General features: G+C 38.0%; 1 protein-coding gene across 1 annotated transcript in view; it reads right to left on the bottom strand.

Moving 5' to 3' along the window:
- Positions 1-23,391, bottom strand: part of arhgap21a (Rho GTPase activating protein 21a) — a 59,831-nt gene that overhangs the window by 18,993 nt on the left and 17,447 nt on the right. Inside the window, exons 4-10 of the mRNA XM_073830307.1 lie at positions 13,711-13,803; positions 10,281-10,359; positions 9,821-9,875; positions 3,744-5,730; positions 832-978; positions 640-736; positions 483-525 (exon numbers count right to left, since the gene is read on the bottom strand). Of these exons, the coding sequence (XP_073686408.1) occupies positions 483-525; positions 640-736; positions 832-978; positions 3,744-5,730; positions 9,821-9,875; positions 10,281-10,359; positions 13,711-13,803 (2,501 nt within the window). The remainder of the gene's footprint in view (positions 1-482; positions 526-639; positions 737-831; positions 979-3,743; positions 5,731-9,820; positions 9,876-10,280; positions 10,360-13,710; positions 13,804-23,391) is intronic.

Below are 23,391 nucleotides of genomic sequence, written 5' to 3'. Positions count from 1 at the left end.
GAAACCCCTATGAGATACTTTATTGGTTTAGTAACTGGAAGATCACTGAGTAGTTGTAGGTGGTGGTACTGCACTTTAATGCTGGCTGCCACCCATTATAAAAAAGAAGAAATACAAAGCTGTGTCGTAGAAGATGACAGATGGTAAGACCCTCAACCCAAATCTGAATTCTTATCTCAAATATCAGACTTTGAGTTTAGAAAAGACAGAGTATTTTTCCATCTTACTACCATCATTTTAAATGCTATTCATTTGCCAAAAAATATATATATTGTGAATTTGCATACAGATCGAGGTGTCTGATTTACATATTTTGACAAGAAATAGTACAAAATTATCATTAAATTGACTTAATGTTAACTGGAGATCAGATGCCAACAGCACAGACCTTTATCTATTTATTTAAGGTGTGAACTAATGATAATGTGTCATTATGATAATGATGTAATTTGCATTATCTTTATTATAGCAGTCTCACTCACCTTTCTGAGGCCCTTGAATCCATGGGTGTGTTTCATTGACCGCCTATACAGACACAGTAAACAAAGAGGTTATATAATGAGAGACTCAGCAAGATAAGAAGACTGACTGGTCACTATACAGGTAGCTTATGACTTCCTGCCCTGACTGTAAACATACCCTCTTTCTTCTTCTCTGTAGTTATCCAAGCCCTCATCGAAAGATCTGGAACGCTCCGTTTTAGAATCTGATTCCAAAATGGTCAGTCGTAAAGAATCTAGGTCGGAGATATGGGTGAAATCATAGTTAAAAGCAAAAGCACATTTTTTATGTTACTGAGATATTGTATGCATTGGCAGAAATGTTCCTCACCCTGGTCGTGGGACAGTTGTCGGCGTATTACGGGAGAAGGGGAAGTTGGACTGGGTGGGATGGTGGTGATGATAGGCGTGCTGGAAATCAAGGCAGATGCGGGAATGTGTGCGGTGTCATGGTCATTACTGGAGCTTGATGGCTCGTCTGATGACAACAGACATGAGACACTCAAGATTAATTTTCTTGGTAATATATAGCTGGGCTAATGTAGTCCAACAGAGACAATAGAACAGGCAGTCTGGAGGAAACATGCTTACTCACACATCTAAAGAGAAGTGAGCAATCATAAAACTGATAAGCCTCCCACACCTTTTCATACACAGACAACACACACAAGAGTAGGGCAGACAGATTGCATCACTGGGTAAAATATTCAATTTTTAACCACAGAATTTATTTCTGTATAGTTGAAATCCTAGTGATTGCTCTTCCTGTCGTCCCTGTATAAAATACTAATACACTTTAAGATGCAAAAATACCAATTGAGAAAATTACAATTTCGGAAAACCACAAGGCAGTGACACATATCCTGCATTCATTGGCATAATGTTTACAATTATACAACTTGACTATAAACTTCATGCATGTTAATTCTTGAGCTCATCAGTTTGAAAGCCCAGATATGTAAAACAAGCACTGTCAATTGGTTCCTTTTCAAATTACAAAAAGAGAAACCCACTCTGAAGTTCCAATAGTAGTCAACATTTAAAGAGGACTAAAACCTTTCATCAAATTGTCCTAAAACCAAAACAATGCCCGTTCTTGTCAACTTTAATGAACTTTTTTGATCCACTTAAAATCTTGACTACTGTAAATCAAATGATTCGCAATCCACGCTCTGAAGTCCCGATCTGAATAATGATTTGCAAACCATCATTTCAGATCAGTACTTGTAACATGAATCATTTGACTCAGATTGGAACTTTGCGTATCGTGAATCATTTGATTTAGATCAGGACTTAAAATCGTGTATATAAAAATCTTAAAATCTCTGTCTCCGTGATCTTCATTTTGAAATGCATCAGAAAAATCAACTGAAACACTGCGAATACTTGACACACAGACATGAGAGAATATATAATCGTTACAAGCTAAGTTAAAATTTAAAATGAAAGGCTTTTAATTTGATCTTGTTTTTGCCAGTGAATCGCTTAAAATTAATGATCGAAGTCACAAGGTTGAATCAATCGAAGCGGTTTCAGCATAAATGACTCAATTGATTTGGTTCATTTTTTCCTTATTTCGCATCTTCAGTTATGTTTACATAACACTCTCAGTACTACTACTTACTTTGCTCTATATGTGCTTATTGACAAAATTAAACACTTATTTCATAGATACATTGTCTTTCAATTATTCAAGCACTTTTCAAGTACATCTTCAGAAATATTGCTATTTTCCAGGCCTTAAATTTCAAAAAGTACTTTAAGCACTTTAACCACCTTGTGTGAACTCCTTGGTCTACCAAACCAAACCCAACACAGTCTACCAAGTTAAATATAAACCGTACCATAACAAAACTAATAGTCTGTCAAATAAAACAGTCTATAAACCAATCCCAAAACAAAGTATGTCAAATTAAATTCAAAACAAAGTCTACCAAACAAAACACACTCCACCAAATCAAACACAAAGAGATTATTTCTCAAAAGGGTAATCTTTTAGCTTTCCATTGGTATGTTCCATTACTTTGTCATCTCACTTTACTGCCCTCTTGTTTGTTTGAGGTTTCTGAGCTGTGGATGAACTGGTGTCAGGGAATGGCAGTGCAAGTGGCTTCCTCAGTCCTGCTGCCTTGGGTGGAATGTGTCAGTATGTCACATCATCTGTGCCCCTGTGGACTATGATGTCATGTCCTATCACTGTACTGGTGTACATTACAGTTTGGAGATGCTCCCAGGGACTCCATGAACCCATGCACTCCATGAACACTCTTGAGCTACAACACTGTCTAGTTGTGTGCATATCAACGCTGGTGGAGTATGGAACTGTTTCTTAAGAAGCTCAACAATTTGTGATGGCCAATCACAAATTGAAATGTCTACGTGCAGGACATATCTTTATGTATGTCTGTATTGTCTAGACATTGGCCAATATTGTGAGCTTGACTGATGACTTGAACAACAAAAAAAGCTCATACAGACATTAACAGAACTCCGATTACTCATTACTTCTCTCTGCTCAACTTTGTTTACATTGGGTTGAGCTGTTCATCCTGGTGTTATTACTATTATCATCATCAAAACCCACTGCTGTACAGCATTTGCTCTAAATCTCTCTATGCAAAGCCTGGGATATTAAGGGTGGAGAAACAGTGTGGCCTTTTATTTGAGTTATCTGAGCAATAAAAAGCAAATACATCTTGTTGTGGCAGCACAGTAAAGCTGACAATAACTTCCTTGTGTAAAAGTTGGGAGATAAAGTTCAGATATTTAGTTTACTCTGAATAATATAAAACATAAAACAAAGTAAAACATGAATACTGAGACAAAGTCATTTTCCTTGTGTCCCCTCAGCTGCTTAATATGCTAAACAGAGATCCAGCCAGAACATTCAAACAACTGCTTTGGTAAACACCTAAGCTACAATAGGTAATAATGAAGCAAGCAAAGAGCCAAAAGTTACACAGTTTGCATATGCAAATCCACTTTGAATATGTCAAAGTCTACATTTATGTATGTACAACATATGCATATCTGGGTATATTTTGAATATTCTTTTTACAAAGAGACTACTTACATTGCATTCACTGTGTATATTTTATCAGTTTAAACATTTCCTATATATATTAAAATCATAATTGAACATCCTCTTAACCTTATCAAAATTCATCCCCCTTTGGGGTAGACTGAGTGGTTGCTATAGCAACAGCATCCAATGTCATATTATATAGTTGAAAAAGCTCTCACCAATGAAGGGAATGGAGTCCAGCGAGTCATCGAGGTTGCTTGAGAATGAGGTTTTACACTGGTCTCCTAGCTTCCTCATGTGCATTTCTCGTCTGGTATTGTTGGGCAGCCAGCATGTGTTGGAGTTTGCAGGTGGTTCTGGCCCTTTCTCTGTCTCGTTCACCGCCAGAATGTAGGAAGGGTGGCGGATAGGTTGAGATCCAGACTTCTCCCTCCGAACCACAACTACAGTGGCATCTGGACCCTCAATGCCTTCCACCGTCTTCTCATTGGCTTGTGGTTCTATGTACCTAGGCTGCTGAGGAACTGTTCCATTCCTGTTCAGTATGGGTTTGGATCCACCCTGCTTTGTTCTATGTGGTTTAGAGGCGGCAGAACAAGAAGAAGAGCGACCTCCACGAGCTACCTCTCTGATGGGCTCCTGAAGGCTGTCAGCCCGCCCCCTGGGCTGTAACTGCTTTGCATTGTGGGGCATGTGGTTGGCAGTAAGAGGTGTTCTTTGGTCTTTGACAGGGCCTGTGCTGGAGCTACTACTGATGTGGCCTTGTATTGAGGCCAGGGCAGAAGCTATATAAGAAGCAGCAGCAGTGGAAGGGTCTGAGACATAATTTTTCGCAGGTAGCAGTGAGGGTTTGCTCATGGAAGGTGCAGAGGTATTACCCAGGCTTTCAGCTCTGGAAGTGAGCAAAGAATCTGTACCTCTACTAAAAAGAGGGGTAATGGGCAACCCTGGGTAACTACCTCCTCGTCTGTCTGTGTTAAAAACACCCTGTGTTCTGTGAGGCACCATGCGTAAGGAAGAAGACTGCCTGCTTGCTCTTGCCTCGTCCCCTCTGTGCATGAGTAGCCACTCATCTGCCTCAGTTCTGCAGCATGCCTGGCTGTCCAACGTGGTTGTGGAATTCTCATTCTGTCTGCTCAGGTAGCCACAAGAATATGCTCTAGGTTTCAGGATACCTATAGAGGCTGACGGGAGGGCATCCTGGGAAGCACTACGAGGCCAGTTCCGTGCTAGGGAAGTCCGATCAGCACCACCAAGCCTCTCCTGAGAGGCGCTACGCAGTGGCATCACACTGGATACCTGATAACTCCGATCATGTGAGGCACTCCTCCGTCTCAGCTGTGATCCAGAAAAGCCCCGTGAGGGCGTAGCTGTTGTTGACGCGCTCTTCTGCTTACTGTATTCACCTGTACCGGATGGGGATGCAGCTCGCAGACTGTCCAGGCGCTCTTGAATTGTCCGGGAGCCATACATGTAAATCCGTTTGTTGTCAATGTACTCCTTGTAGGTGGTGTAGTTCCTCCAGTCTATGTTTTGATGAGGGGAGCAGGGGGAAGGGGTGGCAGGTGGAGGGGATGGCGTGTAAGGAGTAGGAGATGTGGCTGATGGGATGGTTTCTGCTGTTGTGGTTAGGGTATGTCTGTGAGATAATAAAGGCTTTGTGTCTATGCAAGTCTGTGCAGTTCTGGGGGTAGGGTCAGATAATCCAGTGGATTCTGCAGTTCTGTTGAGTTTGTGTTGTGATTGTGCTGCCCCAGTTGGAGATGAAGTGATGTGGTCTCTGGACCTGTTAAAGCTTGGGTCTGTTGAATCCACATACTGGTTCTCTTCCTTCCTGTGGCTGGGACCAGCCCAGGCCACATGTGTAATTCGGTCTGTAGATTCGGGTGATGCTACCATTGTCCTAACATTCTCGTTAAACACACGCACAACAGTTTGGGTGTTGGGGACCAGTGGACTTTGGGATACGGTAGGGGAAGATACAGGGATATCAATGCAGCAACCTATGTCCGGCTTGTAGCAACGATTTATTCCTTGTCTGGTTCCACATGAGATCTCAGCAGAGCGTGAAGGCTCTGACACCTGTGCCATGGCCAAGGCATTGGGCTCTATCCGTGGGTAACATATTGGGGGTGGCTCGGGGATGTTCTGGGCATTTCCACTATATGCCTCGTTTCCTTTGAGGTATGCATCTTGAGAATAGGCCTGAAAAGAAAGGAGTTTTTTTTTTTATGTAATGAATAAATGACACTAAGCGTACAAAACAAACAATGGAATGGCAAATAAATTAATTACTAACATGGTTAATGTTGTTATAAAACATCAAAAATGTTATTTCACTTATAAAATACAGGCAACCGGTTGTCCCCCATTTCAAGTTCAAATGTATCCCAGGAAAAGTGACAGGGGAAAGGTCAAGTAGCTACACTCAAATGCATTTAACCTCATACAGAGATTAGGTATCAGAGGCTTACCTACCTTTAGCTGAGGAGAGAGAGCAGTGCGCAGACAAGAGGAAAAAGCGAGAGGAGGGTAGCCGTTCACAGACGCTAGTGGCTGCTCTGTTATCATCGTATGAAGTCAACAGCCAAATAATATCCTTAAGGTCTAAATATTACTTTCACATTCTACTCAGAAAAGCACTCCCAGTTACAATGAACTCCCTTAATCCAGGTTAATATATGAAGTTATTTATGTCCCAGGAGTCTCGGTGTGCTCAGGCATTAATGCGAGTGTAGACGTGATAGCTGGACTTTTGACTCTACACCTGAGGTGTTAAGTTACACTAGCAGACATGTCCCTCCCTCTCTCTCTTCCTCTGTCTGTCTGCTCCGCCCCTTCTATGAAAATAAAGGTGACTCAGAAGCCGACAAATACATATAAAGGTGTAACCAGTGGAATTGTGATTTGGATAAGTGATTGGATGAGCCAAACACCATACACAAGCCTGTAGTTCTTAATATAGTTAAAGACTGAATTTTAATAGACACTACAGGTATAAAGGGAGATGTAATACACATGCACTTTCATGCAAAGGCAAAGAAAGCCAAAATAACAGCAGACTAGAGAGGGAGCGGGTGACAGGTTTAGCTCCTTCTTACCAGAGCTGTGATATCCCTGGAGAACTGCAGCCGGAAGGTTAGATTGACAGCGGAAAAAAATAGAGGAAGAAAGAACAGGAAAAAAGAGCAATGGTGAGGGAAGATGACAAGAGCTCTACAGGTACACCATAAGCAATCAGCCCCTACTCCAGACAACACTGCTGTCATTCTAGTGCAGGATAAAGCATGCTATAAATACACACTGCAGCAGAAAGAGAGAGAGACTACTGGAGGGCTGCCAGGCCAACACCAGAGATGAACTAGGCAGAGGAAGACACAATTCAGATCAGAGGGGGGTGACTGCTGCTCTTTTCCGGAATGATCCTGGAGCTTTCAACCGTATACCATTTTTGGACACATACACACAAACACACACTCTTACAGTATGCCTAGCTTGGATGGAGTGGCCTATGTGGCACCTTTCCATCCACACAGTGACTGTCTGCACAGTTTTTGTCTTTACAGATGTATATTTGTATGTGTACAAAAAAATTAAATTAAATTAAAATAGAATGAATTATTAAATAAAGGAATATCGTTAAGTAAAACATATTGCCTGATATTTTTGACAAAGTACACATACACAGTGTGTATTTGAAACATAGCCAAAACAGTGCGACAGAGAAAGGATCAGAGAATGAATCTGACCTACAAATAGGTTAAGCAAATAGATTAACATACTTTTAAATTTATACCTGCCTTGGTGTTATTTATTTTTTACCTTTCATCTTTGCTTGTCCTTTCCCTCTCTTTGTTTCAAGACGTTGCAGTGTTTCACAGTCAAAACACACACTTTGCAAGGTGCTGCTTTGGATCTGATCGGCTGACTGTTTTGCATGCTGTACTTTTTGCCCCTCCCTGAAGTCCATTACATATCTTCCTCTTAGGCACATAGTAATATGATCCTTATAACTGCCCTTACTCCTCATTCTTTATACATAACTAACTACTAATGGCAATTTGTCATCATCATTGTCAAACACTTTTAGATCACAGCTTTTGCCCTAAATTTAATACTCTGTCTTATGTTTTGCATACGAGTTATGTGTTATCTGCCTGACTTATGGAGTTAAATCGCTTGAAAATTTTCATAATGATACTTCGAGTGCACAAAGCAGTAAAACTTTATGTTTAAAGGCATTAATATTTATGCAAAGTTAGAATGGTCTGACTTATGGAACTGTTCTCAAAGTTCAACCCAATTACAAACAATCTGAAGGAGCTGACAATATTACTCCACATCATTTACTTGTAGGCCTATGTAAGAAAAAAGTTAAAAATCGTTTAAAAACTGGCTCTTAAATATGCTCCAAAATACCAAGGGATACCTTTTTTTATTTGACCAAATTCTATGCCAGCACTTCATGTTTGCTTCACAGATAAGGCAATCCTGGAATGTGTTAATAAAAAAAATCCAGTGGTGTAGCAGTGACTTCAGACAAAACATAAGTTCTCTAGCTGGTTGTTAATTATTTTACCAAAATAAGAGGGATCATACAAAATGTTCCAACATGTAAGTATCTTCTGTAGCCTCTGAAGGGCAGTACTAAATGAAAAAAATATGATATTTAGACAAAATAAGAAAAATGTACACATCTCCATTCTGTTAAAATGTTTTCACCCCCCAGCTCTTGAGCGTTTGAACCTTCTGTAATAGTTGCATATGAGTCCCTCAACTGTCATCAGTGTGAAAAGATGGATCTCAAAGTCATACAGCCATTGTTAGAAAGGGTTCAAATACACAAAAATGCTGGAAAACCAAATAATTTGAGGGACCTGAAGGATTTTTCTTAAACAAAATCAGCTGTGGATCATTCAGGTGAGAACACAATATTAAAGATCAACTACTTTTGAAAAACTTTTGAACAGGGTCATTTTTATAAATTCAACTATTATTTTCTCTTGTGGACTATATGTAAACATTTTTTTTAAGTGAAATATCTTATTCAGGGTCAGTACTAAATAAACAATAACATGCATTTTGTATAATCCCTCTTATTTTGGTAAAATTTGGTAAAACATTTTGCAGATTCTGAAAGGGGATGCAAACTTTTGACCTCAACTGTAGATCTTATTTATGTGTAAATGTCTTAATTTCTTCATTATTTAAATAAGCAAATATGCAACTTTGGTACAAAACCTCAAAAATCTACACTTCAAAGTTAAAAGATAAATTGCATATCTTAAAAAAGGCACCAGGTTTTGAGCTATGCTGATTGATGAAACAATTTGTATTAAAATGACTAAATAAACAAACAAAATCTTATGAAGGTTATACACTTTCCATATGTTATTAATCTTAGTGCCTCTTTTTCACAAAAACAATAGTAAAAGTAACAAAATAATACCTAAAAGTAATACGAATAATACCTCAATAGTACAAAAAAAGTATTTAATCCAATAAAAGTTCTACAATTTTTGTGTGATGTGATATAACATCTGCTAGAATCATAGATCAATGTTATTTCAGAGGTGTCATAGAGAGCTTGCTGTCATGGAAAACCTCTAGAACCACTTCCTGTTAGCTGAAATAATAAGCATGAGTCCCATTTCTAAGTCTTAAATTCAGCACCGGATGGACTCATTACTGTCAAGTCAAAAAGTGCCTGAGGGCTCCACAGTGGAGTATGAGTTTATGTGGTTGGCATGTAACAGCCTGAGATTTGGAGTTCCGTCTGGAATGTGCTCAGATATGGGGGTGGCATTATGACCCTAGTTCTAAGGAAAACCTCATTATAGCTGAATTCAAAATAAGCACACATACACACACAGAGGCGCCATCACGCTTCTCTGCTCCACTGGATCACTGAACTCTGGCTGGGAGAGCATCTTGACACACAAACTGGTGCTGTTTGTTTCGACTGGTCTGCTCTCCTTCCCACAATTCCTTTTGCCTGAGTAATTTCATTTTCAATGCAGTTTATTCATTCTCCATTTATAAACTTCAAATCTTTTGATCTTTTGACCATGACACACACCCACACACACCTACCACTCATTCAGCATTGAACACTTAAACGAACACTTAGATTACCCCCCAAAACATTAAAAATATGAGGGCAGATGAGGAAACCTGAATTTGCTCAAATAAGAATTAAATTTAAATTTAAGATTAACAAACCAATTTGAAAGCCTGAAGAGGAATTCATCTTTTTGTACAAGAAATTAGTTTTATGTGACAAGTAAACCCATACCAGCTGTAAAATGTCTTCATCTTTTGGCATCACACAGAGCTCCAGAGATGTGTCACTGCAAAGAAAAGTTTTGAAAAGGTAAAACGTAATATCACAGGTGACGTCATAACTTCAGTCACAAATACAGTGCTTTTTTTTTTTTAGTAAATTCAGGAACAAGGAAGGACTACTAGCTCTTAATTCCAACTAACATTACGCAATAAACAGCAGATTTATTAAACTTCCTGAAGGATTAAGAGACTTATCTAGATCATGACTTAGCGGGAACAGATAATCAACTCACTAAATGAGGGCAAAAGGAGCATATGGACAGAGCAGAAATTATTCCTGGTTTAACCATCATACAAAACCACATTTAGGTCAATCAAATCAAAAACTATGACTACCAGACCAGATCTTTAACCATGAGGCTACACCACCCCTCAGGGGCTGAAACAAGTAGCGTAAGTTGCAACATTACCTGTTCTGAATAAGGGCAATTACTTGGGAATATGTTTTTCCAATGATGCTTTCTCCATTGACTTTTACAATGCGATCCCCTGAAGGAAAGAGAAACAGGAAAATAACTGCTGTAGTTCAGATATGTAAATAGATGCTTTACAAAATGTGTTGTGAAACCTTTTTTTATTAAATGTAAACTTGTGCTCCAGTCAGATTTTTTTTATGATTATGCTTTCAGGCCATTTCAAGTCTTATTTTTATATAAAAAAAGATGGTTATATCTGTGTAAGTTGTTTACTTAAAGAGGTCCTAATATACTTTTTTACAAAGGCTTTATTTTATTTTGGGGGTGAACTAAAACATGCTCTCATGCTTGGTGGTTCGAAAAACGCATTATTTTTCACTTAAATTTACATTATTATAATAGCTTTCTCCCCAGGCTGGCACAAACGGCTTGATTAGTTTCGGGTTCGATGAAGTTCCGCCTTCCAAAAAACTAAATCTGTTGTGATTGGTTAGCAGTCCCACTGTGTTGCAATTGGCGAACAGCTTAGATGGCGTTTCAGTTCTGCCATGCCCCTTTCCAAAGCAGCAAGTTCCGTGTACAACTGCACAAGCTAGATTAAAGTGATTCTTACGTTTTAAATATGGATATTTTTCTTACAAAAACATATCGGATCGCTAAAGGAGGCTTTAACTGACCACTCCAGAGCCATGTGAGGCACTTTTTATTATGGATCGACTTGTTTTGGACTGAAGGAGAGAAACACTTGTATATGCCGTTCTGAAGCTTGGGAGTGCCAAGATTATTTTTAATATATCAATTGCATTCGTCTGAAAAAAGGAAGTCATATACACCTAGGATGCATGGAGGTTAAGTAAATAATACTCTACATTAGTGTTGGTCCTATCGTCAGCCTGCGAGATCGCCGATACATGATATTATTGTGTTAATTCATTTAATTATTTCCATGCCCAAAACCGGCTCCAGCATAAGGCTAGTAAAGCTATCTACACTGTATGATGAATAAATCTCTTACCACACACTGCACGTCTACGCGTCTACTACACATCAACGGCGTGGCTACCAGAGCAGTTTGCGGACACTTTAGTAAATGCTCACGTTTATATGAGCCGCCTGAAGCATCCCAGAAGCAACTTTCCATGCTACATCGCTGAAGTCAGCCAAATTCCCCACCTCGTCCCTCCCTACCCGCCAACAGGATTTATTTGAATGTTATTCTAATGGACCGTGTTGTGACATCATAGCATCTGGAAAACAAACGCTGTAGTCCAAAGGAGCTGTTCGTTGTAGTTCTTGAAAATAATTTTTTTAAAAACTAAATATCTCCCTTAGGAGTGGACTTTAAGATTTGTAAATTCAAAAAGTGAAAAAAAAAAACCATATTAGGACCCCTTTAATTTTTAAAATTAGTCTTATCTTTAACACCATTATATTGTTCATTCAGACTTGTTTGCGAATGCAGAACATGCACAAACACAAGAGCCGGGATTTATCGCATGAATCAATCACAGCTTTACATAACCAGTCATATCCAATCATGGCCTCCTCTCATGACTTTCCCCCATTTATTCTCAATTACCCCCCACCAAACTCACCGGACGCTTTAGGGGGTCTGTTAAAATTCAACGGGCTCAGGGGAGGCGAGAGAGATGTGGACTCACACTGTAACTTTACCTGTTGGTGTTGATGTTGGGCAATGTTTCTTTAGAAAAATAAGTGATTTTTACACTTTTTAATGTTATATTTTGTAATACTGGCGTTTTATTTTTGTACTACTTTTTCTTATCCAATATTTTGCCTCCTCAGAGGAAACACCCTTGATACACAGGCTTGTAAGCTCTTTAATGATCCTCTGAGGAACTGATGATCCACATGATTCTGTGGTAAGAATAATTAAAGATTTGGACAGGATCTCAGAACCTTGGAGTAAGTACATACTTAGATATGTTGACTGATGTGTGCTAAAGATGAGATTCAGATGAGTCAGAGTTGGGCAGCAGTGAGAGATTGCAAATAAACATATGTTGTGGACCCTCTTAAAAGTCTGTCTGATGACACCAAGAACATAGTAATAACTCCTCATGTTTCTTCGGGTTCAGACTGATCACACTTATGTAAGACTTCAGCAGCTTGTGACAAAGTTCTGCCAATTCATTTTGAATGTTGGCTGGTGGTATGACCTCTTCCCAGGTTTACCTCCAACCATTTAGTAGTGATGCTTTAATGCCTCAGTGAGCCCAGATTTATCTTAAGGGGGCTGACCAGCAGGATGTTTTGTGCTATTTTATATGCAGGATTTGTGCTATTTTTAAATGTACTGGTGTATGTACATATGTCTTTAAATGCTGTTTTCAAGATGGCAAAATAGTTCAAACTTTGTTTTGTTTTTTCAACAAAAAAACCTGGAGCTAAGTTTAACAACAATGGACAATGGGTGTCCCAATATATCAGCATTGATGGTAATTGTGTTTCTCAAAATAAATAAATATTGATATCATTGTATTACTACTACACATTAAATATTACACCATAACTCTGGTTGTTACCCAGTGTACAGCAACTACACTGCAAAAAATGATTTTCTTACTTAGATTTTTTTTATTGTTTCCAGCCAAAATATTGAAAAATTCTTAAAGAAGGATTTTTTAGACAAGTAAAAATATTTTCTTGTATTTTCAGAAAAAGTCAAAATTTAGTGAGTTTTTGCTTCGAACAAGCAAAATAATCTGCCAATTGGGATAAGAAAAAAAAATCTTATTTCAAACAGAAAACAAGATTATTTTTCTTTCTCCATTGGCAGATTATTTGCAAAAACGCACTTAATTTTGACTTGTTTTTTATGAAAATATTTTTAGATATTTTGGCTGAGAACAACACAAAAAAAGTAAGAAAAAAGTAAGAAAAGCATTTTTTGCAGTGTACTGCCGCACAAAATCATGTTGCATGAGATGACGAATGAAAAGGACACACCCGCATTCAACACTCAAAAAAAAAAAAATAATTTGGGGGGATTCCGTAAAATAACACAGATTATCAAAAAAACAGACTGTGGGAAGTTATGTGTACTTTTGAATCATTATTGGTTATAAACTATCTCTCCACTTCCCTAAAGTCATGTTTTGACTGTGATTCATTGGCCAAAAAAGAGAAAATACAAATTTTTTTTCCACAAAAATCTGTAGATATTATGATAACATCATTATCCTGAATTCTTCTAATATCATCTAATTTATCTGATAAATCTGACACCATGACAGCCCTACATCAAACCAATCAGAATGCTATGGAGGAAGGACAAGATGTTTCTGTTTACTGAGTGTCAGCTACACTGTTAGTGTCTTAATATCCTAATTATGAATAACTGACAACAAGTATGACAAGTATTGAAAATATATCTCCAGGCCCGTGCATTCTGTGTTTGTACCTGTGCAGAGTCCAGCTCCGTGCGCGGGGCCACCCTCTTTCACCTGCTTGACAAAGATAGTGTCCATTGGCTCCAGTCTGTTCCGCTGTCTCCCTGATGGCATGAGACACAGAACAAAAGTTACTCAAGAGTCTGATAAAGCTCACAAAAACACTCAACATAAGCAGGAAACTTCTGATTTCTTATGTTGTCATACATTAGAAAGGAATATGAAATCAAGCCTTGGTCATGCCCTCTCTTTTTCTGTTGCATTTCCCAAACGAAGCTGGTAATGTCTTACTCACACTATTTTTACATGACGAGACAGCACATGTTAATCTACCATACTTAAGTCAAGCTCAGAGAATCTTCTGTGGCAATCTTTCATACTCTGATCTGAGTAAAGCATAAGATAATATAAGATACGAACATGCCTACTTGTGAGAGTGTGTGCGCGCACATATTTGGGTTAGATCATGCTGACAACTGCATGCCTGCAGGGATACACTGAGGGAAAAGTATGTGTGCTGTCTTAAACACTGTAACCTTTTATATAATGCACAGAGTTGACAGACTATCCAAATTATGACACATTGCACTGAATAGTATGCAATATTAAATGCTGATGCTGCATGCCACATCTAACCCGCTAACCCATTCGCTACTTTTTTGGACAATTTGTCTACTAGTAAAAAAAAAAGTATCCTACTCCACGTTACACAAAAACTGCATAACAAAGCCTTTGCAAAAAGTGCATCATCTTTGTAGGCCAATAAGGAATCTGGACGTTTTCATCATTTTCTGTGCTTAAGGAAAATTCTGTGGAATGAATAAACAGAGCTGACTAACCACATTATTTAATAAGCAAACACTCAATGGGCAGGAGACAAATGTCAATGTCTTTGTTTGCTGTTCAAATTCTGCAGAAACCTATGATGACAGATTATGCGCTGACCCACCTGTACAGTTGTCCACGACCAGAAAAATTAAAGCCAAACCAGCACAGAAAAGCACCACTGCAGAAAATACACACACCCACTAAACACACCAAATCACTGATGTAAACAGACATGTCTTGCATTTGCTTGCACTAACAAATAGACATAGAAGTGCAGTATTTGAATATGTTACACTGATGTGGTGTCAGGCTCCCTCTACAGGTGTATGAGGAATTGCAGAAAATTTCCCCCATGTATTGAATGATGTAATACCTGTCTGACCAAAATTACATACTGAGCACACTCTGTTTCTGACATACATCTGGGTGTGGATGTACTGTACATGTATTAGTTTCTAACTTCATTGCATGTCCTGAAAAACTGGAGTGTTTAGTCATTTTTATTTACAATACAGATTGCTTCAAAGCTGCTTTACAGAAAATTCAGTGTAAGTGTTAAATCAGTTTTAGGATTCTGTAGTTGCAAGTAGTATAACAAAGCAGCTCTATAGAGACTAATACAATAGTTCAATTTAAAGCTTTAAATATGTCATTATGCTCCTGATGAGAAAGGATGAACAAATTGGGATTCCAAGTCCATATCCTGCAACTGATGATATTCAACTTAAAATAATAAATGCTATACCTAAAATAGCATGTAGTTTGACCTGCAACAATCAAGTCTGATTGTTAGGGTTTCCTTGTGAAAACAAACTGTGCTTAACTGTATTGAATGTGCACTTGTAAACTGCCAAGTATGGTATTTGGTATAAACAATATGCCAATATGGTATGGTATTTTTTACGGTATTTTCAATATGGTATTTTCTCAATCAGTTGCCACAATGGGAGCCATTTTATTATTATTATTTTTATTTTTCCGAGTAGCCCTGGTTTGTCCAGTACTGAACATTCATCCATATCCTGTAGAGGGCAGTAATTCATATGGCCAATTGGTGGTTTTACAGAGTAATGGGATACTATCAATATAGTGGCTCAGTACCAGACCAGGAGGTTAATATTTTATTCCATTAGATTTGAATTGTGGTTCAATGTGATTAGTATTGGCATCTTGTGAGAGGCTTTGGATAATATGATATGGCTCATCCCCATTTATTGAATCATGCTGCCAAGACTGGATTTTTAATAGCTTTATTGAGAAGTGAAAACAGTCAAATGCTTTAATGGATGTCCCACTGATACAGTTATACTATTACAGTCATCGACTAATGGGCCGTGGATGTCAATCCTAATATCTGTGTAATGGTCATTTCAAAGGTACTTAAATCTGCAACACTTCGGAAGACTATATAAAGAATATAGAGAATGAGTTTACACTGATCAGCCACAACATTAAAACAACCTTTTTAATATCACCAAAACAGTTCTGATGCATTAACAGATTGACTCCACGAGATCTCTAAATGTGTTCTGTAGTATTTGGCACATTAGCAGCAGAACCTTTAAGTGCTGTAAGTTAAAAGGCCTCCAAAGATCGAATGTTGGTCCAGCACATCCCATAGAAGCTCCATTAGATTGAGATATTTGGGGATTTTGGGGCCAAAGCAACACCTTGAACTATTTGTCCTGTTCCTCAAACCATTCCTGAACAATTTTTGCAGTGTGGCAGGATACATTATTCTGATAAAAGAGACCACTGCCATCAGTAAACACAATTACTAGGTGGTACGTGTCAAAGGTTTCCCAGCAGAACATTGCCCAGAGCACAACACTGCCTCCATAGTCCTGCCTTCTTCCCACAGGGCAACCTGCTACCATTCCTTCCCCAGGTAAATGATGTATGTGCACTATCAACCTGATCGAAAAGAAAACGTGATTCAACAGACCAAGCAATCTTCTTCCATTCCTCCATGGCCCATCTGACCCTCACTTTCGGTGGTCGACAGGGGTCATCATGGCTGGTCTTTAGGTATGCAGCCCCATATCCAAGAAACTACGATGCACTGTGTTTTGACAACTTTCTAACATGGACAGCATTACGTTTTTTAGCAATTTGAGCTACAGTAGCTCTTCTGTGTGATCAGACCAAATGGGGTAGCCATCAATGAGCCTCGTACTGATACTGGTTCACAGATTGCCCTTCCTTGCATCACTTGGTATTACAGTAGGTACAAGTAACCACTGCATACCAGGACACTCCACAAGACCATTTTGTCTAGCTGTCACTATTTGGTCCTTGTCAAAGTCACTCGGATTATTTCGCTTTCAACACATAATATTCAAGAACTGACTGTTCATTTGCTGCCTAATACATTTAATGTCTTGACAGGTGCCAATGTAATGAGATAATAAGTGTTATTTACGTAAAGGAAAAGTTCACTTCCAGAACAAAATCAAGACACCCCCTTGTCATCCAAGATGTTGATGTCTTTCTTTCTTCAGTCGTAAAGAAATTGTTTTTTGAGGAAAACATTTCAGGATTCCTCTCCATATAGTGGACTTCTATGGTGCCCGTGAGTTTGAAACTTTCCAAAATGCAGTTTAAAATCAGCTTCAAAGGGCTGTAAACGATCCCAGCTGAGGAAGAAGGGTCTTACACTCTTAAAAATAAAGGTGCTTCAAAAGGTTCTTCACAGCGATGCCATAGAAGCACCATTTTTGGTTCCACAAAGAACCATTCAGTCAAAGGTTATTCTGTACTGGGTCTGTACTTCTGCAACGATGTAGGACGAAGTTGGAGGAGAAAATGAGATGGGAGTTTTTCAACCTACCCTAACTGTCTTGAACCAAATATACAGAGTACACACAGAGCTAGACAAGGTGAGCATTTGAGGTTAATAAGTACATAAATTGTATTTTTTTTTTAAACAACCGATTGTTTTGCTAGATAAGACCCTTCTTCCTCAGCTGGGATCGTTTAGAGCCATTTGAAGCTGCATTTAAACTGCATTTTGGAAGTTCAAACTCGTAGGCACCATAGAAGTCCACTATATGGAGAGAAATCCTAAAATGTTTTCCTCAAAAAACAATTTCTTTACGACTAAAGAAAGAAAGACATGAACATCTTGGATGACAAGTGGTGAGGGTGAGTAATTTATCTGTACATTTTTGTTCTGGAAGTGAACTTCACCTTTAACCTGTCAGTGGTTTTATTGTGCTTATTCACTTTTGTTATATGGAAAGGTGCAATATGAATATTCAACACGGTCCTTTGTACAGTATTTCAAGAAAATCAACTACATGAAGATGCATAAATTAGAGGTCGACCGATGTATCGGTTTTGCCGATTAATCGGCACCGACAGTTGATTGGCTGAACTATCGGTTATCTGCAAAAATCCCTGCCGATAGTTTTTCCGGATTTAGTTCTTTGCTGAAGCGGCTCACGCTCCGCTCCGCTGTCATAGAGTATGAGAGGTTAAGCCGACACCAGTGTTTTATGTTAGGATTGTTGCCATATATTTGCATTGGTTTATATCAAGCTGGTCATATTGTTAGCCAGCAAAGTTGCAGATTTAAAGACGTGACGTGAGAAAGCAAACTGTGTTCATTTAGCCGACAGAAATCCTGCTGCGCCACAGCGCTCCATTCATAGTTTTACATTACATCAAATCTGTCCCAAATCGTTGTTAATGTTAATAAAGACTTGACCCTGGGCTGGAAGATTGAGTATTGTGCATTTAAGCGAAACATTTGTATTTCTGTAGCTCTAATAAAGTCTGTATGCTTCATATAAAGCTACAATTTATGTTTTAGCCTTTTCTTCAGGCCGTCGAAGCATGGTAGTTATGCACTTTATTCCACAATGCCAGTTTTCCTTGTTCTTATTTGATTTTAATAACCGATCAACATAAATATGTATTAAAAATTTAATACATATTTATGTTGATCGGTTAATTATTTAATATTAAATATTATTTAATAATTATTTAATATTAAATAATTAAAAAAATTATACAAAACGAAATTCGTTTAAGAAGGGATTTTCCACAAATAAAAACGTACGAAGTGGTCAAAAAATTGTGTCTGACCCTCTTCAACTCTCCCAGCGTATTGCCGTCCAATTCATACCACGTCATTTATGACATTTACAAATTACACAAACTTCTTTCGTAATAAACTGATTGAACTGAAACAAAACACAAACAAATAATATTTAAATATAATGTAAAACAGAAAAAAATAAATAAATGGCTACAACAATATATATTGCTCTTTCTATTTTCATTTGATCTGTTCTTTAAACTAATCTTTGCCGCTTTTTTGATCATTTTTTAAGTAAACATTTGCCCATTTGGTTAAATAAACTGTTTTAGACTTCCCCTTGAACAACACGCGATGAGTCCTGTGTGTGTGAGAGTGTGTGTGTGTGTGTGTGTGTGTGTGTGTGTGTGTGTGTGTGATACCTGCAAGTTGTCCGCGCAACTCAGCGCTGCACTTTTGCCCGGTTTCATTAAGGGTGGGTGAAAAATGGATTCTCCGATGCATCACAATCCTCTCTTCAACGAGCTTGTGTTTTCCCCAGCATATGGCACGTGTGCACGCTAGAGACTCGGCGGGCTTCATTGCACAGAATTTGCACTGTGAGACACATGCGTGCTTCCACTCGCAGTGTTTTACTTTAGATATGCCTTCATTTCTGCCGTTTGTAATGAAGTACTATTAGATGCACAAAACTCGCGCACTGGCAGACTTGCACTTTCGCTTTATGTTTGTTAGTCCGAAAAAGCTTGATTGCAGATGCGATTAAATGCACTTTTCGAATACTTTTACAGTATACGAGACTGATGTACAGTACACACAGTCAGTTATGTTTTCAGAGCAGGACAAAACATCTGATATATCAAAATGTCTGTGCATTCATTGAAGCCTGTTAAAGCAGCCACTGTCTATGTCACTGTCTATTGTTTTAAAAAGTAGCCTGCTTATATATATATATATATATATATATATATATATATATATATATATTTTTTTTTTTTAAGTAAATTCTGCACGAAATAAATTTTATATAAAATCTAATTAAATTGAATCTTAATTTTAAGATGGCAGTACTGACATACAGAGATTCCAAATATAAACAAAAAGCATAGAAACTGCAATTTTACATATTGTTAAAATGTAAAGATTCCCACTCCTTTACAATGAGCCCATTTGTAACATTAACTAAGAATGGTGAAAGCTGTAGAATAGAAGAGTTGTTCCTTGTTAGAGTGTTAATTTCAACAATTGCTGATATATTGTTAAATTTTGAAGTTTATTTTGTTAACATATTCATTTACAAATTATGGTTTAGTACTTTTTAAAAAATACAATTTTAGTTGCCTTTCAGTATCCATTTTCAAAAACTATCGGTTAATTAATCGGTATCGGCCAGTGTGGTCCAAACTAGCTATCGGTATCGGTAAAAACCAATATCGGTCGACCTCTAGCATAAATTATAAAAAACAGCATTTCTGTCAGGACCACTATCGTCAAAGATGGCTGACAATTAGCATACAGTTTGGATTGGCGGTATGGTTCTGTTCTGGGCAAGAACTCCCTGTGCATCCATGCAGCCTAGCATGGATAACATCAGGAAGAGCAGCAATAATCCCCCAGGGTAAACAGAACAGAACAACAAATGAATCGCAGAATCCTTAAGGTTCAATCTTTTAATATACATTTAGAATTAGTCAGATTCAATGAGAATCAGAAGGCTGGATCCTTACTGACAAGAGTCGGGGATGGAGGTGGGAAATTAACTATTGAGCAGTGCGAAGCTGGTGATAATACTGAAGACCTTATATGAGTGCTGTGATAGGTGTCACATCCCTATAGGTAGGTGTGGATCAGCTGATGCGAGCTTGACTAACTGACACTGATGCTAGATTTTCAGAACAATTCATTTGATTGTTTAAAGCAACTATTTAGAGTTGAGAAACTAAAGGCTGTAATTCTAGTCTGATCTGAATGTGTCCACATGTGCGATGATGTTTCATACTGGCTGGTGTGCCAAATTCTCTGCTGTCCCTCGGGTGACTCATTCAAACATGCTTTTCTTCAACACATCAATAGAGGGCAGAGGAGGGCACGCTGAAAAAACGGCTTTGTGTGGACAGGTTTGTGTAACCCCCCAGCGTCTGGAATCTCTTTTGTTAGTCTGTGTGAGTGTGTATAGGCTTGTGAATAAGGAACAATGCTTTCACAACAAACACACAGCATTTACTGGACACAATTTGCTTCTCACTAGCTTGCAGTATAAAACTAAAATCCCCAAAGTTTAGTTCATATCCCAGGGTTCTCTTCTTCAGGGCTCTTTATTCTTTCACCGTGAGGTATATACTGTAAAGTAAATGACTGATGTTTTCAGCTTGAACTGCACTCACCCTCAAAACCCAGCCAGTGTCAGCACCCTATATGACTTATTGTGAGAAATCAAGGCCTGTTCTGCTTTAGGCAGTCTGCACCTGCAGCTCAAACTGCTGGTGTGTGGAACCAGTGTCATGGAGTCCGGTATACAGCGCTCTAGGGTTTGTGGGGGCAAATGAGTTCAACCCAAAACTAGGCTCTGTGGGAACTGCCTAAACCTCAAGATTTACACTAGCATACCCTATTCTGCTCTACTGTATGAAGTCCCTAATATATTTATAGTACAGTTCTTCCTCATTCTTCACTCAGGTGCAAAAAGAAGTTTAAAATAAGACTTCAATGGTGTTTTTTTTTTTTTTGCCAGATTTTTTGGGAACTTACAATTTGCTTCACACTATTATTTGTTAATGTGTTTCAAATAAGTCTCGTAAGTTTAGAATCCTACATGTAAAAAATACAGTAAAAATATGATAAAAACAGCAATATTGTGATGTTTTTGGATTTTTTTAGGATTATTTGATAAATATCAGCATTTGTAACAATAATGTGAAATTTAACAATTATGTAAAACATTTTAAAGGTTCCTTGCTGAATCAAAATATTAGCTTCTTACTTTTTTTTTATAAAAAAGGTTTTCAGTGGTAGCATATGATATAGTTTCCATAAAAATATTAGGCAGCAAAAAACTTTTTTTTTTTCTCAGCATATTAGAATCATTACTAAAGGATAATTTCCTACTAAATAGAGCTGAAAATTCAGCTTTGCCATCACAGTAATAAATAACATTTTTTTTAAACTATTAAAATTGAACATCTTAGATGGGAACAATATGTGACCCTGAACCACAAAACCAGTCATAAGGGTACATTTTTTGAAATTAAGATTTATACATAATCTAAAAGCTGAATAAATAGGCCTTCCATTGATGTATGGTTTGTTAGGATGAGACAACATTTGGTCGAGATACAACTATTTGAAAATCTGACATCTGAGGGTGCAAAAAAATCTAAATATTGAGAAAATCACCTGTTAAGTTGTCCAAATGAAGTTCTTAGCAATGCATATTACTAATCATAAAGTAACGTTTTGATATATTTAGGAAATGTACAAAATATCTTCATTGAACAAGATCTTTGGCATAAAAGAAAAAAACGATAAATTTGACTCATACACTGTATTTTGGCTATTTCTACAAATAAACCTGTGATACTTAAGACTGGTTTTGTGGTCCAGGGTCACATATTTCACAATATTACTGTTTATATTGTATTTATCAGCAAATAAATGCTGTCTTTGTGAGCATAAGAGACTTCTTTCAAAAAGCCTCTAGTTTTAGACAGTCAGTGAAAGAACGTTTGCATACAAAAATGGTAAAAAATTTACAGTATCCCCATCTCCAAATCTGATTGGCTCACTGCACAAATTCATAATGTGTTCTCTGGTTGATACAAAGAGCTCTGCCAAACTCTGCTCTATATTCTTTACTCTAGTATTTTCCACTCGTCTCTATTTGACCTAATCTTTCCTCCGTCTTTTTTCCGTCTCTGTGTGTGTTATTTTGGCTAAAGTCTCTCGTGCGCAGCTGGCCCTCCTGTTGTTTTGTGTTGGATAATGTTGTTTGGCAGCGGTTGGGAGGACGCCCATTCCCTTGATTCCCCTCAACATTACACAGCAGGGCCAAATTCCTGCACAACACCGCACCGACTCTTTCTCTCCGTCTCTCACTCTCAGACAGCGGAGGGAGAAAGGGAATAATTAGGGAACTGGACTTGGTATGCAGCACAAGTGTAAAAGACATGAATGCCCATCATTCATCTGACTTCTCGTGAGCAGAAACCTGCAGGAAATACTTTGCAAGATAGTATTATGAAAGTGCAGAGAAAACCCTGATAATCCATGAATAAAAAAAATGGAAATAACAATATTATTAAAGAAAATCTTAAATTAATAACAAGTCCTGAATATATTATATTTTATATTTAATTTCCAAATATGCTCATGTCTTTTTCTGATATGCTCTAAACGGCAAGTCATTTGATTTAAAATCCAGTATAAATAGCAAAAGATCACTGTGTGTTCTTACCCATCATCGCTCTTAGCTGTCAGTCACCTTGCCTGTTGCCTAGAAACCACTCCTCACACATACCACACATTTGAGTAAGAAAGCTGCACAAGCTGCCACCTCTATTAAACACACCACAAAACAGCTGGGTAATACACTGAGCAATCCATCACAGAGATCACTGTAGTGACCTTGGTCACCCACAGTTTTGACAATGGCATACCAATATCTGAAGAGCATGATTATGATAGATTCTCGACAGCTGCTGATAACTGTGGCTACTTCTTGACTGAGAGAAGTGTTTTGTTGTTTTTTTTTTTCACAAGGGATGGTGGGCCAAGTTATCAGTTGATGGCCTCATAATGGCCAGATGTCAGCCTATTTTTCAGCCTT

The sequence above is a fragment of the Garra rufa genome, chromosome 24 (genome assembly GCF_049309525.1).
Source record: "Garra rufa chromosome 24, GarRuf1.0, whole genome shotgun sequence".
Classification (NCBI taxonomy): Eukaryota; Metazoa; Chordata; class Actinopteri; order Cypriniformes; family Cyprinidae; genus Garra; species Garra rufa.
This window is presented reverse-complemented; position numbering and strand designations above follow the sequence as displayed.